General features: G+C 52.1%; 1 protein-coding gene across 9 annotated transcripts in view; it reads right to left on the minus strand.

Moving 5' to 3' along the window:
* The window catches only part of Msi1 (musashi RNA-binding protein 1), a 92,646-nt gene continuing 77,991 nt past the window's right edge, over nucleotides 1–14,655 (minus strand). For 3 of the 9 annotated variants that reach the window (XM_087577801.1, NM_148890.2, XM_087577800.1), the window contains 6 exon segments: nucleotides 10,552–10,632; nucleotides 8,741–8,797; nucleotides 5,707–5,775; nucleotides 4,900–5,087; nucleotides 4,393–4,456; nucleotides 1–1,836 (listed from right to left, as the gene is read on the minus strand). In XM_087577801.1, coding sequence (XP_087433927.1) covers nucleotides 4,415–4,456; nucleotides 4,900–5,087; nucleotides 5,707–5,775; nucleotides 8,741–8,797; nucleotides 10,552–10,632 — 437 coding nt within the window. In that variant the 3' untranslated portion in view covers nucleotides 1–1,836; nucleotides 4,393–4,414. 9 annotated transcript variants of the gene reach the window in all.

Here is a 14,655-nt window from a genome sequence, read left to right on the forward strand (position 1 = left end):
TGTTTTCAAATAATTTATTAGGAATTTAAAACAAAATAAAACCTGGAAAAGAAGTTACAGATGCGGAGGGAAGACACCGAGGGGTGGAACTTGCTGGCTTCAAAACACCATGTAACATCTTAAAAAGAAAGTTTTTCTTTTTTTTTTCCTCAAACGAATGAATCAGAAATGTAAATCCAGGTCCCTGAACCCACTTAGGCCCAGTGGGGTGAGAGGGCCCAGGGATGGAGAGTAAAAGAAAAAAAAAAAGAGGAAGCCAAAGTCTCCTGGGGCTCAGCTCAGATGTGTAGAAAAATTAAAAGATAAAATCCGATAAAATGCAGCTTCTCTTTTATTAGGAAATATTAAAAACAAAACAAAACAAAAAAAACCCAAAAAACCAAAAAACCCAACAACAAACAGCCGTGCGTCTCGGTGATGAAGATTATTGCTTTGAGTTCCCGGGGCTTATTGGTTGAGTGAGCGCCTCACACGGACAGTGACTCTCCAAAGGGGGCTTTGAAGGCTGGGGGCTCTGCTGGGGAAGGCGGCTTGAACCCCCCCAGCCTCGGGAGGGACAGAGAGGGGGGTGACAGCAGGTAGACTCAGCCCTGCCACGCCAGGTCTCACTTCACGTTCACACCCTGAGCCCCTGAGCGTCTCTTTCCTCTGAAAGGGGCTCCAGGGTAAGTAGGGGGTTAGCAAGGGCTCTGGTCGCGGGACTGTCCTGGTGGGAAACTTCAGTGAGAATTTGGGGGTTCCCTGAGAAGCCCTTTGCTTTCCTGGTATCTACTTGCTGAAGCGTTTCCCAATGCCTCCTCCTCGTGGTGGGGGGCTCAGAGCAGAAACCATGAAGGTCCTACCCAGGCAGGGGCCAGGAGGGGCCTTTGGAGAGCTAACTCCTTCCCAGCAGTGGCTCTAGGCAGGCCCTCCTCTTCCCTGGCCCCTTGCCCCCCAACCGGGGTTTTTTGGGGAGAGTCCGCCCAAGGCCTTGAACCTGGGGAGGGCCTGAGAGTATGGACCTGCCGTGGCCAGAGCTGAGGTCTGCAAGCTTACAGTAATGGTGTCTGAGGAGGGAGGGACAGAGACAGGGAGGGAGGGGAAACCTTAGCCCTGTGGGGTCAGGCAAATGCTGTTACCCCAAGGGATCTTAGAGAAGGGTAGGGGTAGGGCTTCACCTCACAGTATTTACATATGATACAGGACGGGATGGTTCCAGGGGCTCGGCCTGGCCTACCCCGCAGCCCTGCCCTCCTCTCCCAGGCTGGAGGGAGGAGGCCAGGCACCCACACCCACATAGACACTTTCTTCTCAGCTGGTGGGGGGGCACCTGGCCCCTTGCCCCCTGCGGCCTGGGGCTTCACATTCACAAACCTAGAAATAGTTTAAAAACAGTTTCTTAAAAAAAAAAAAAAAGAATAAAGAGGGAAAAGCCAGAATAAAAACAAAAAAACGAAACAGGTAGGGGCCTCAGTCTGGAACAGGCCCCCTCTGCCAGCCCTCCAGCTATTCAGATACAAAAGCCTTCCTGGGGGGTGTCCTAAAGGGGGCAGCAGGGAGGGAATGGGGCAGACCCGAGAGGGCAGACCTGGTGCGGGGAGGGCAACTGGCTAATCCAAAATAAATAAAAGCGAACAGGGAGAGAGGTGGGTTGGTGGGGGGAGAAGAGGCAAGGTCAGAACAGGGGAGGTTAGTAGGGGAGCCAGACGTCAGGGATGGCAGGGCGGGGACTGGGCCCAGGGGTTGGGGGGCAGGCAGTAGCGGTCCGAGTTGCAGCGAAGGGGCTGGGCTGCGGCTGAGGTGTCCCAATCCCCTTGCTGTCTCACTCTGGTCCTCAGTCAGCTGCAGGCTGGGGTGCTGAAAGACAGTAGCAAGATGGGGGGGGGGGCTCCGGTCTGTCTGTCTGTCTCGGGCACGCATGCCTGCTGTCTTTCCTAATCCCTTCCTAATGAATTTTGTTCGGTTTTTACACTTCCTGTTACACGTTGGGATAGCACTGGGCACTTTGCCCTGATCTCGAATGACCGGATGTCCATCCTGTTCCCTGGGAAGCTTTATCTGAACCCCACTGGAAAAGCACCTCATAAGCTATTTGGAAGTATCTCGTTTGTTATGATCTTACTATGTGTTCACAGGCCTCATTATTATTCATTATGTGCTCAACTACGTTTGCTTGTGGGCGTGGTGGTGCACACCCGTTAGGCAGAGGTGGGCTGATCTCTGATCTGAGGTCAGCCTGCTCTCCACAGTAAGTTCCAGGTCAGCCACGACAACACAGTGTGATTCTGTCTCGAAAAATAGGATGTTCATTTGTGCATGCGTGTGCATGCGTGTACACACACACACACACACACACACACACACACACACACACACACAGAGAGGCACAAGTGGAGAGGAGAGAGCACTGTTGCTCTGTCGGACTACAGGAGCTTGGAGTGACCGTCCTTGAGCTACTTGATGTGAATTCAGCCCTCTGCAAGAGTCGCATATTTCTTTTTTTTTTTTCTTTTTTTTTTCGGAGCTGGGGACCGAACCCAGGGCCTTGCGCTCGCTAGGCAAGCGCTCTACCACCGAGCTAAATCCCCAACCTGTCGCATATGTTCTTAACCACTGAACCATCTCTTCTGGACCCAGGTGTTTTTACGCCTTTTAAAAGATTTAATGTGTGTGTTGTGACCTGCGCTCAAGCCTGTGGCACTCTTCCACCAGCCTCTAGGGTGCTGGGGTCACACACACAAGTCTAATTTATATCCTATTTTAGCAACTGTGTAGGGCTGGAGAGATGGCTCAGTGGTTAAGAGCACTGACTGCTTTTCCAGAGGTCCTGAGTTCAATTCCCAGCAACCATGTGGTGGCTCACAACCATTTGTAATGGGATCCCATGCCCTCTTCTGGTGTGTCTGAAGACAGCTACACTTACTTATATAAATAAAAAAAAAAATCTTTAGTAGCGTGTAATTTCCTATAGTATGCATATATTCTATCTACCTACACTTCTTCCTCCTCCTTTTTTCTTTTTTGAGACAGGGTTTCCCTCCCTGTGTATGCCTGGATGGCTTGGAACTCGCTCTGTAGGTCAGGGTGGCCTTGAACTCAGAGAGGTCCACCTGCCTTCACCTCCTCAGTGCTGGGATGAAAGGCGTGAGCCACCATCGCCAGTCAATCTGCAGTTTTGAAAATAAATGCCTAGAAGTGGTTATTAATGCGTCGAAGGATATGAATGTTTAAAGACCTAGCCGGAGAGATGGCTCAGTGGTTAAGAGCACTTGTGCGCGGCTCACAACTGCCCCTAACTCCAGCTGCAGAGGCTCTGATGCCCCTTCTGGCCTCAGCAGGCAACACACACACACACACACACACACACACACACACACACACACACTCTCACACGCACGCACACATACACACACACATGCATGCATGCATGCACACAGAGCGGGCATATATATATGTGTAGGCAAAATACTCATACAAATACGATAAATTTAAACAAAACCAAACCTGGTTAGGCCTGGGCTGTATCAGTGTAGCTCATCCAGGCAGACATAAGCCCTGCTTGGGTTCAATGCCAGCACAAATTAAAAATCTCCACACATAACACTGTCCCTTGGGAACACAGAGCCAGTTTACACACAGAGCAGTGTTGGGTGACATTAATTGTAAAAGAAAAACTTTGTCAGTCCAATAAAATACGATTAACTTGTAAGACAGGGTTTCAATCTGTAGCCCTGGCTGCCCTAGAAATCGGGGATCTTCCTGCCTCTGCCTCCTGGAGCGCTGAGATTAAGGGCGGGTACCACCAGTGCCACACACACCTCGCTGACACTGGGCTCTTAACACAGGCCTGTTAGGCACATCAGGCTGATTGGCAGCTTACGTTGTAGCTCAGTCTGGCTTTGAACCTGCCTCTGCCTCCCTTGTGCTGGGCTAATTGATAAGCGTTTTTTGTGCAGATGGCATGTGGTATATGCGTGTATGTGCGTGTGGAAGTCTGAGGTTGATGGCCACCTGTCAGTGCTGGGGTCCCAGGGACGGGTTACTGTGCTTATCTCTTTGAGGGGGTCTAGGGATCTGAACTCAGGTCCTCTTGTTCGTTCAGTAGGTACCTCCCCAACACGGACATCTCCCCACAGCTTCCCTGTGTACCCCTAGCTGGCCTAGAACTCAAAGTAATCCTCCCACCTCAGCATCAGATTATAGATAGGTGTGTACCACCATATCTGGCTTAATTTAAATCGGACTGTGGTAGGCTAAGTATCTCTCGTGTTTGCTGGCCGCCTCTGCGAGTGTCCGGGCCCATCTCCTGCTGTGGTCTGTGAATTCTATGGAGCGGGGAAACGGGGCTAGCTTTTGAGATGACACTGCTGAGGCTTGACGGCCCAGTGTCTCCACCCCTCCTCGTCTCCTCACCTCCTGCCGCCTCCTCCCTGCTTCAGTGGTACCCATTGGTGAAGGCTGTCGCAATCAAGGGACCCTGAAAAGAAAAGAGTTAGACTCCTAGGATCCTGGGGTGAGTTCAGACAAACTGGGGGCTACTGCCCTTCCTGGAGGACCCCGTGGTGAGACACAGGTTTTTCTGGCTGGCATGGGTTGCCCTGGCATGGATCGGATGATGATATAGTTCTTTGTGTGTGCAAGGCAGGGCCTGGGAACCTGCATAGAACCGGTGTCCCAGGACGCTCCCATCCCCGGCTCTGACCATACAGAAAGGAGATGGTGTTGCATTTGTACAACATCCTGGAGCCACTGGACAGTGTCCAGGGTAAAGGACACCCTCTTGTTCTTGTGGATACTTTCTCCTGTCACCCTCCCTCAAGCCCCTCCAACCCATAAGACATACAAGGCTTCTCCCTCCCCCAGTTTCGGAGGTCTCCCAGAATGAAGGTGAGGTGGAGGCCATCGGGCCTGGCCACTCACCCCAAGACTGTGGCCAAAACCAGTGCTGGGGGCGGGGCTGGCGGCGCTGATGTAACTGCTGACCCCCGAGTCCTGGTTGGCTGCCCCGTAGAGCTCAGCCATGGGGCCGGGGCTTGTGGTCCCCAGGAAGCCCCCTGTGCGGCTGGGAGTAGAACCTGGAGGGGGAGCCATCGTCCAGGGGTGAGAGCCTGGTAACCCAGAAAGAACAGAGTGATAGCCCGGGTGCCCGAGGCCTCCCCACGCACCCACTCCAGCCCTGGACCGGAGACTGCCCTCCCTGTAGATTGCTCTCGTTCATCTTCTCTGGCCCCCAACCACGCCCCGTCTGACTGCTGGACAGTCTCCTCTCCCTCTGAGCCTATTCAAGTTTTCCTCTCGGCCAAGTACATTTCCTGAGGATGACCTATGTCCCTGTCCCTTGAGACTTCATTTGCCCACTCCCTGTTCCTATGACTGACCAGTGTAAACTGCTGTCCCCTGGGCTACAACAACCCTTGTTTCTTCGTCCATCTGTCTCCCATAAGTGTTTCCTCAGCCTTCCCTGAAGCAGCAGCTGACAACTCTTCTAGTGCCCAATGTCCCCAGAGCCACAGCCATGATCTGCAGGGTCAGTTATACACGCCGACACCCCATGGTTTGTATGCTCTGGGGGACACGGCCAGTGTCACTCTTTGCTGGCTTGTATGCTCAGTTCAGCCAGTACTTGGGCATTAAACAAACCCCTTTGTCAGTGGCGAGAAGGAACCCCTTTTCTTCCTTCTGGACTCCTCTGTCCCCACCCTGTGCTCCCTTCCCAGAAGGCCTCACCTGTCCCTCGGACTACAGCCGCCGCTGCCGCCGCCGCCGCCATCGGACCATAAGCAGTGAGAGGGATGGCTGGAAGACAAAGCGCGTGCACTGAGCTGGAGGAAGAGCGGATGAGGAGAAAGGACCCTACTGCCTGGTAGAGCTTCTCCCACCTAGGCCTCGAGTGGAGAGGGGGTCAAAAGCACAGGAAGCATGGGCAGCCATTCTATACCCCAACTCAATGGTTCCCAGGGAGCAGCCCAGCCTGGGTTCCCATGTTGGACCCTAGAACCCATCTGAGTAGCCAGCATGAGGAAAACAGTCCTGACCTGCTGTGGACAAGGCATTAATTAGTACCTTCTTCACAGGGCCCTCGGCAGGACAGTGGCCATCTGGCTTAGAGGGGCCGGGTGTTAGGTCCCCTTTCTTTTCTTTTTAATTTAATTTTTTATGTATTCACTTTACGTCCTGCTCACTGCCCCCCTCCCTCGACCCTTCCCCCATCCTTCCTCCCTTTCCCCTCTGAGTGGGTGGCAGTCCCCCTGGATATCCCCCCACCCTGGCACTTCGGGTCTCTGTGAGGTTAGGCGCTTTCTCTCCCATTGAGGCCAGACAGGCAGCCCAACTAGAAGAACATATCCTACGGACAGGCAACGGGTTTTGGGATAGCCCCCTACCCTGTTCCGGTTGTTCAGGACCCACATCACCACCAAGCTGCACATCTGCTACATATGAGCGGGGAGGCTTAGGTCCAGCCCGTGTATGCTCTTGGGTTGGTGGTTCAGACTGTGAGAGCCCCAAGGGTCCTGGTCAGTTGACTCTGTTGGTCTACATTCCTTTCCAGAGCTGGTCACTGACTGGCCCATGGCACAAAATCCCGGCTTGTCGTTACAAGCAGGACGGCCTGAGGGCTGTGAGCTAAGAGCTCTCCTCGGGGTCAGGCTAATGAGGTTCCAGCTCTGCCTTGTCCTGCTGCTGTGTGTCCTACATCCTCTCACGGTCCTTGGGGCTTCCCCGACCACTAGGCTAAATGACGAGTGTCCCCTCCAAGTCCCTCAGCCCTTCTTCTGGCTTCCTGTTTTCCATCTACAGCTCATGTATACAATAGGCACTTAATAAATATCTGCACTAAAAGGCTAACAGAGACCTCTGCTTGCTTGCTTTCTTTCTCCCTCTTTCTCTTTCTTTCTGGGTCTTGTTTTTGAGACAAGGCCTTGGCTGGTCTCGAATTCACTTCTCATTCTCCTGTTTCCAACTCTCCAGGGCTGGGATACGGGCATGTCCCACCATGACTAACCGGTGCTATACAGTGAGTGCCAAAGCCAGGGATCTGTGCATGTGAGGTAAACAGACTACCAGGTAAATGAATCCCCTGAAAACATTTAGCAGAGTTGTCCTGCAGGAGACCCAAACCCATGACACGGTGGTGGCCTGAGTTCTGGATTCACCTTCCTCTAAACCCTAACCGGCTTCTCTCTGAGACTCCGCCCCCTCGCCTGCTCTAACCACTCAACTTCCCACAGAACTTCCATGTACTTAACTAATCCAGCCGCCTCTATTGGCTCCTGCAGGACAGGGAAGGGGGCGGGGAGGGGGCTTATCTGCTCGTTTATGTGTGTGTCGACCCCCACCCTCCCCCCAGATGCCTGGCCAAGCGTCGGCACAATAAATATGTACCAAACACATAAAAGAAATACTCAGACCTCTGTTCCAAGCCAAGAAAAAAAGCTCAGACGCCACACTCCAAAGGGCCGCAGAGGCTGGAGTCCCCGTGTGCTCCTCTGCCAAGACACCTTTCGGCACTGACACTTCCTGACTCAGGCCTACGGGGCGGACAATGGGCACCAGGGTCCTGGGGTTCTAGCCCTTCCTAAAGCAAACTCCTAAGTAGCCAACGTCGCTGAGCGCTTATCGCAGAGGATTATTTTTGGCATTAATAAATATTTGTTAGCCTCGCTGGCCTGTACATTTGGTTAAGAGTGGGGCCCCGGGCGGGCCTGCTTTCGTGCCCAGTAGCCTGGCGGTGCGTGCTGCACACAGAAGGTCCACACACAGAGGTCTTACCTGAGGAGAGAGGAAGCCCCGCCCCCTGCCCCCAAACGCCAGGACCCCCCCTTTTTTTTCTTTTTCGGAGCTGGGGACCGAACCTAGGGCCTTGTGCTTGCTAGGCAAGCGCTCTACCACTGAGCTAAATCCCCAACCCCTCCAGACCCCCTTTGATCCTTGCCCTGCTCCCTCTTCCCCTTCCTTCACCCTCCTTGTCTCTCTTCTCCCTCAGAAAGAAGATCTGAAGCAGCTCCCCACACACAGCCAGGGTCGGGGCAGAGTCCGCAGGTAGGGTGGAAGAGAAGCGGGTTGGACAGAGAAGCCCCTCGTGGCCCACCTCACGTGCACACCACTCGGCCTGGCCCAGCTCCACAGAGGAGGTGTTTTTCCCTCGTGGCCAAACGCTTTGGCCTTATTTTCCTAGAAGGAGCCCCCGGGCTTCCCTGGGGTCAGATGGGGCCATCAGATGCATGTCACTTGGGCCCAAGTATCTCGGTAACTTGGGGTGTGTTAACAAAACGAACAAGGACTGAAAAGTTCTCACGAGACTAAAGTTGGAGGCTCTGGCTTCTCGGGAGAAATGAGATGTGAATGCTGTATCTGCGGGCCCCCTCGAGGGTGGGCTGGCACTGGGTCCAGGCACCCCCGGTTCTGCGTATCAAGTCCCTCTTAGCCCACTGTGCTCCACGTTTGTGACCCTGGCCTGTTCACCACTGGGTACCAGAGCCTCCATGGTGCCTGGCACACAGGAGACACTAGATAAATATTTGCCAAAAAAAAATGAGTGACTCTACCCCCATCTGTCTGGCTTGGCCTCCCGTCCCACCCTCAAGGGCCATGCAGCTGAAGCAACTGGCCAGTGCCCAGGTATAGCCTGCCGCGTCCTCACAGCTGTGGGGCTGGTGGGCAGGAGGAGGTCCTGCCAGCTCTACCCCGGGAAGGGAAGGCCCCTCTCCCCTTCTCTCTCCCCACGTGGCCCTACGAGATGTACAAGATCCGAGCCACTGACCTGTAAGCTCGGGGAGGACTGGGGCGCTCGGGAGAGGGGTCCGCTCTACACGGAATTCTAAAATGAAACGTAAAACAGCTTAGGAAATCGTACGGGAGCCCCTCTGGCATGGCCGGGGGTGGGGGGGAGAAATGCACCCACAGGGACCATGGGCGAGGGGGATAGGCCATGCACAGGACTCAAGAACTGGGGGTGGAAAGTGCACAGTCCCAGTAGGTGAGGTGGGGCAGAGGGGTGACAGACAGACAGACAGACAGGGAGGAAAAAGGGAGAACTAAGGAAACTTAGAGGTGCCTCCTAATCCTGGACTCAAAGCAACGCCAGCAGTGGGATTCCCGAGGTTTGGCGCTGAGAACTGAGCCCAGGGCTTTACGCAAGGTGGAGAAACTCTGTTGCCGATCTGCACCTGGGGCCTCCACTCTGTTTTGTTTTCAAAGGTCTATTTTTTTAAAAGATTTATTTATTTATTATATATAAGTACACTGTAGCTGTCTTCAGACATACCAGAAGAGGGCATCAGGACTCTACAGATGGTTGTGAGCCACCATGTGGGTGCTGGGAATTGAACTCATGACCTCTGGAAGAGCAGTCAGTGCTCTTAACCGCTGAGCCATCTCTCCAGCCCTTTAAAGGTCTATTTTATTGTATGACTGTTTCCGCCAACAGGAATACATGTATACCATGCGTGTGCCTGGGGCTTTTGGAGTTCAGAGGAGTGCTTTAGGTCCCCTGTAAAAGGAGTTAAAGGCAGCTGCAAGCCACCGTGGGGGTGCTGGGAATTGAACCTTCGTTCTCTGGAACAGCCAGTACTCTTTTTTTTTTTTTTTTTTTTTTTTTTTTTGGTTCTTTTTTTCAGAGCTGGGGACCGAACCCAGGGCCTTGTGCTTCCTAGGCAAGCGCTCTACCACTGAGCTAAATCCCTAACTAGCCAGTACTCTTAACTGTTCGTTCCTAGTGATACCACTCTCCAGCTCAATCTTGGTAGCAATTCTCCTGTCCTCTGAGTGGCACAATAGGATCCCCGAGAGGGTTGAGCATCACGTGTACCAAGGACTTCAAGCTAAGCAGTCCAAGGGCAGGGGACGTAAATGCTTAGGGACCCCTCCAGTAAATGAGACCCAAATGGGCTGGGCTGGGTAGCTCAGTGGTAGAGCCCTGGCCTAACATTCCCGAGGCCCTGGGTTCAAGGCCTGTGACCGGTCACAGCACGGAAGGAGTACAAGGTGGACCTGAGGCCAGCCTAGGCTCTGTTTCAAAGACTGATGGCCAGTGCTCGGGATGTGGTTCTGCCAGCACGCTGGCTTAGCATGTGTGTGAGGTTCAGAACAGTCCCCGGGGGAGCTGAAAATGACTTGACACTAGGTCTGGGGTTATCTTTATGCTGGCACTTTAAGGTTCAGCGTGTAAGCTCTCGGGCTCTCTCCAGCACTCGGTATCTCGTAAAGACTCAGCACAGCACCTTTAAGTACATTTGTGAGGATGGGACTCCCAGTGGCCCTCGGGGAAACCCCCACTACGAGTCCAGTGCTGCCTTTGGAGGGAAGGGCAATTCTGGAGTTGGGCAGGGATGGAGAAAGTCAGAAGACAGGCAGAGAATGAAAGACCTGGGCGAAACTGCACCATGCAGGGCTAACACCAGGAAGCCCACGCTCTCGACGTTGGTGGAGGGGGTGGGAGGATTTTTTTCTCCTCAGACATGCTCTTCCTTCCAAGCATCCAGCCATGCACTCTAGACGCCACCACCCCGAGGGGGTCACACTGTCTGGAACTGGGGACATGCTGGTGGTGGAGAGTCACCCTCGGGGACTTACCGGGGAACTGGTAGGTGTAACCAGGGGCAAGGCCTGTGTAACTCCGGCTGGCGTAGGTCGTGGCTTGGAAACCTGGGTAACCTGATGGGACAAAGGGGCCGTGTGACATACCTTGCCCTCAGCTGGGGCACGGCCAGCTTGGATCTGAGGTTGCTCATAGCCTCCCTGTGGCTTGTCAGAGAAAATCCTCAGGTTTGCACAAGTCGTCTGCACACCAAGCCCCGAGCTAGGCACGGTGTGTACATTTTATAATCTCATTAAACCTCGCAAGCACTGTAGCAGGGAGCACAGTGAGGGGCCTCAGTGTACAGACGAGGAAACTGAGGCACAGAGAGCGGACACTGGACAAGAACGATACAACCCTGTCAGCCAACTCTTCCCACTCCGGCTCCCGTCTTCCTCTGCTCCTCGACTCTCACACTCCGCTCCTTCCAGCCTCTGCACCCTGACTTGCTGCTTCCCCAGTGTGCAGAGCTTGGCCCAGGGCCTTTGTACACACTGTGATCTCTGTCTGGGGCACCCACACGAGACCACTGAGGGCTTGCTATGCTAGTGACTGACAGATCTCCCCACGCAAGGCCTTCTGCACGGAGGCTACAGTTCCTCCAGTGTGTCATCCCACGATCTGTCTGAGGGTGGATATTCTATCACCCAGAAGAGAAACCCTGTCATGGGGCTGGAGAGATGGCTCAGGGGTTAAGAGCACTGACTGCTGCTCTTCCAGAGGTCCTGAGTTCAATTCCCAGCAACCACATGGTGGCTCACAGCCATCTGTAATGGGATCTGACGCCCTCTTCTGGTGTACCTGAAGACAGCTATAGTGTATTCATATGCAATTAAATAAATAAATCTTTTTTTGTTTGAAGACTTATTTACTTTATGTATATGCTGCACTGTCCTTGACACACCAGAAGAGGGCATCAGAGCCCATTACAGACGGTTGTGAGCCATCATGTGGGTGCTGGGAATTGAATCCACAACCTTTGGAAGGGCAGTCAGTGCTCTTTTTTTTTTTTTTAAAGATTTATTTATTTATTATACATAAGTACACTATAGCTGTCCTCAGTCACACCAGAAGAGGGCATCAGATCTCATTACAGATGGTTGTGAGCTGTAATGCGGTTGCAGGGAATTGAACTCAGAACCTCTAAGAAGAGCAGTCAGTGCTCTTAACTGCTGAGCCATCTCTCCATCCCGATAAACAGATCTTAAAAAAAAAAAGAAAAAGAAAAAGAAAAAGAAAACCACCAGCTTCATAAGTTCAGCATGGGCGGTGCGTGGATGGGTGTGAATGCACTCAAGGTCTCAGAAGCTCACCAGAGTGTCCTTGCCTGTCACTCTCTGCCTGATTTTATTTTGAGGCTGCGTCTCTCACTGAGCCTAGAGCTTTCTCACTGTCTACACTGGGTGGCCAGGGGACGCTCAGCACAGAGGTTCCAGACGTGTTTCCAGGATAGAGCTGGGGAGAGGAACCCACTGTGACTGCCAAGCACACGCTCTGCCCACTGGGCTGTCCATCTCCCCAGCACCGACGGACCGACCGCACTATTACTTTTCCCCTAAGTTGTTGGGAATCGAGTAAGCCCAAGACAACAGACGAAGGTGTTTCTCAAAGTGCTGGGGACAGCGACCTGCCTCATTCCAGCCCCAGCAGGTCAAGGAGGACCAGGGGCTGGGGAAGGAGCTCATTGGGTAGAGCACTTGCTAAGCAGAAATGAGGTAGTCAGAGTAGGAGGAGCCAGAGTTTGAGGTGAGTTCTAGGCTACCCTGGGCTACATGGGTCCAACTCAAAAAATGAAATAAAAGAGAGCCAGACATGGTACTGAACACCTTCAATCCCAGCCCTCTGAGGTAGAGGCAGGTGGATCACTGTAAATGTGAGGTCAGAATCGTGCAGGACAGCCAGGGCTACAAAGTCTCCAAGCAAACAAATGAAACATCATAATTTTAAAGAAAAGGCCTTCTCCTCAAACGACTCAGGAAAAACTCACACACGCTGGGCCGGAGAGATGGCTCAGAGCTTTCTTTATAAAACTTATTCTATTACTATTATTACTTAATCTTTTGAGGCAGGGTATCAGAATGTAGCCTTGGCTGTCCTGGAACTCGCTCTGTAGAGCAGGCTAGCCTCCAGCTTTCAGAGATCCACCTGCCTCTGCCCCCTGAGTGCAGGGATTAAAGGTGTGCACCACCACCACCGGCATAATTTATATTTTTATACTTATACTTATATTTTATATTTTTATATTGTAGTTTAATTAGCGTGTGTGTGGTATGACTGTGTGAGAGCCCTCAGATCTCCACAGAGGCCAAGAGGCATCAGATTCACAGGCATGAGCTGTTAGATGTAGGTGCTGGGAACCAACCTCAGGTCTTCTGAGGAAGATTGAACTCTGAGCCACAAACCCATCTCTCCAGCCTCGTCCTGGACCAAGCCGGCCACTAACTCCCCCTGGCCAGATGTTCATCTTTTCCACGTCTGTCCTTACATTTATTAATGTGTCTGTGCGCGTGTGTCTGCTCTGTGCACACTACCTGCATGGAAGTGAGGGGCTGCAGGGTCCCCCGGGACAGGAGGTGACAGCAGGTGTGAGGGCAGGGAACGAGACCCAGGATCGCTACAAAGTAGCTACTACAGAGAGCTGGGCAAGTTCTCCAGCCCCTATTTATTCTGTGTGTCTGTGTGTGTATGTATATGTGTGCATACATGTATGTGTGTCTGTATGTGTGACTGTGTCTGTGTGTACATGCATGTCTATGTGTCTGTATGAATGTCTCTGTGTGTGTATAAATGTGTGTGTATGTATGTAGGTGCGAGAGTGTCTCTGTGTTCGTATCTGTATGTATGTGTCTGTCTCTGATGTATGTATGTGTGTATGTATGCGTGTGTCTGTGTGTATATGTATGTGTATGTATGTATGTGTGTCTGTCTCTGTATGTGTGTGTGTCTCCTGTGTATATGTATGGGTATCTGTGTCTATGTGTCTGTCTGTATATCTCTGTGTGTGTCTGTGTATGTATGTATGCATGTGTGTCTGTGTATGTCTCTGTGCGCATATGTGTATGAATGAGTGTGTCTCTATGTTTATGTGTGTGCATATGTATGAGTATGTGTATGTATATGTATGTATGTATGAGTATGTGTACGTGTGTGTGTATGTACGTATGTATATATGTGTGCATCATGCCCTCTCACATGTGCTCCCTAAGGGCTGGGCATACATATAACACCTCACAATCTAGGCACTTTTCTTTTTGAAATTCACTTTTTTTTTAAAGTTTTTTTTTTTAATTTAATGTATGAGTATCTGCATGTACACCTGTGTGCCAGAAGAGGGCGCCAGATCCCATTGCAGATGGTTGTGAGCTGGGATTTGAACTCAGGACCCCTGGAAGAGCAGCCAGTGCTCTTAACCACTGAACCATTTCTCCTGCCCCTCCCCTTTTTAATTAAAAAAATACTTTTATGCAAATATGATTTCTTTTGTGTGCATGAGTGTTTTGTCTGCATGTCTGTCCATGCACCTCAAGTGCACAATGCCATGAAGGCTCGAAGGAGTCAGACCCCCTAGAAATAAAGTTACAGATGGTTGTGAGCTGCCATGTGGGTGCTGGGAATTGAACCTGGGTCCTTCGAAAGAACAGCTAGTGCTCTTAACCACTGAGCCATCGCCCCAGCCCCTTGGGTGCTTTTCAAAGTGCAGCTGACTCTTAGCTGATTTTCAAGGCTAATGGCCAGTCCCATCACCTATTCCAGGGAGCCTCCTATGGTTGTTTAGGTGGCTCCTTGATCCTCCCACGGCCTCCAGTCCCTCTATGGAGACTCTCCTGTCTTTCAGTTGGACCACAGCCCTGTGACGACAGATCCTACCACTCAAAAAACCAAACCAAACCAGACAACAACAACAACATAAAAATTAGCTGAGTGAGGCGAGGAAGCCTTCTTCAAGCCTCTGTAAATGCTACTCTTGGTGTGCGGTACCCTCTCTCTTCCTCCTGCAGCGGGCATCCACCCGACCTGCAGACTCAGCTTAACTCTTTTGTGGTTTCTGGTTCTCCAGAGTCTTGGTCCGATTCTCTATGCCCACACCCTCTTAGTAGCCT

This window comes from Rattus norvegicus, chromosome 12 (assembly GCF_021556685.1).
Source record: "Rattus norvegicus strain SHRSP/BbbUtx chromosome 12, alternate assembly SHRSP_T2T, whole genome shotgun sequence".
NCBI lineage: Eukaryota > Metazoa > Chordata > Mammalia > Rodentia > Muridae > Rattus > Rattus norvegicus.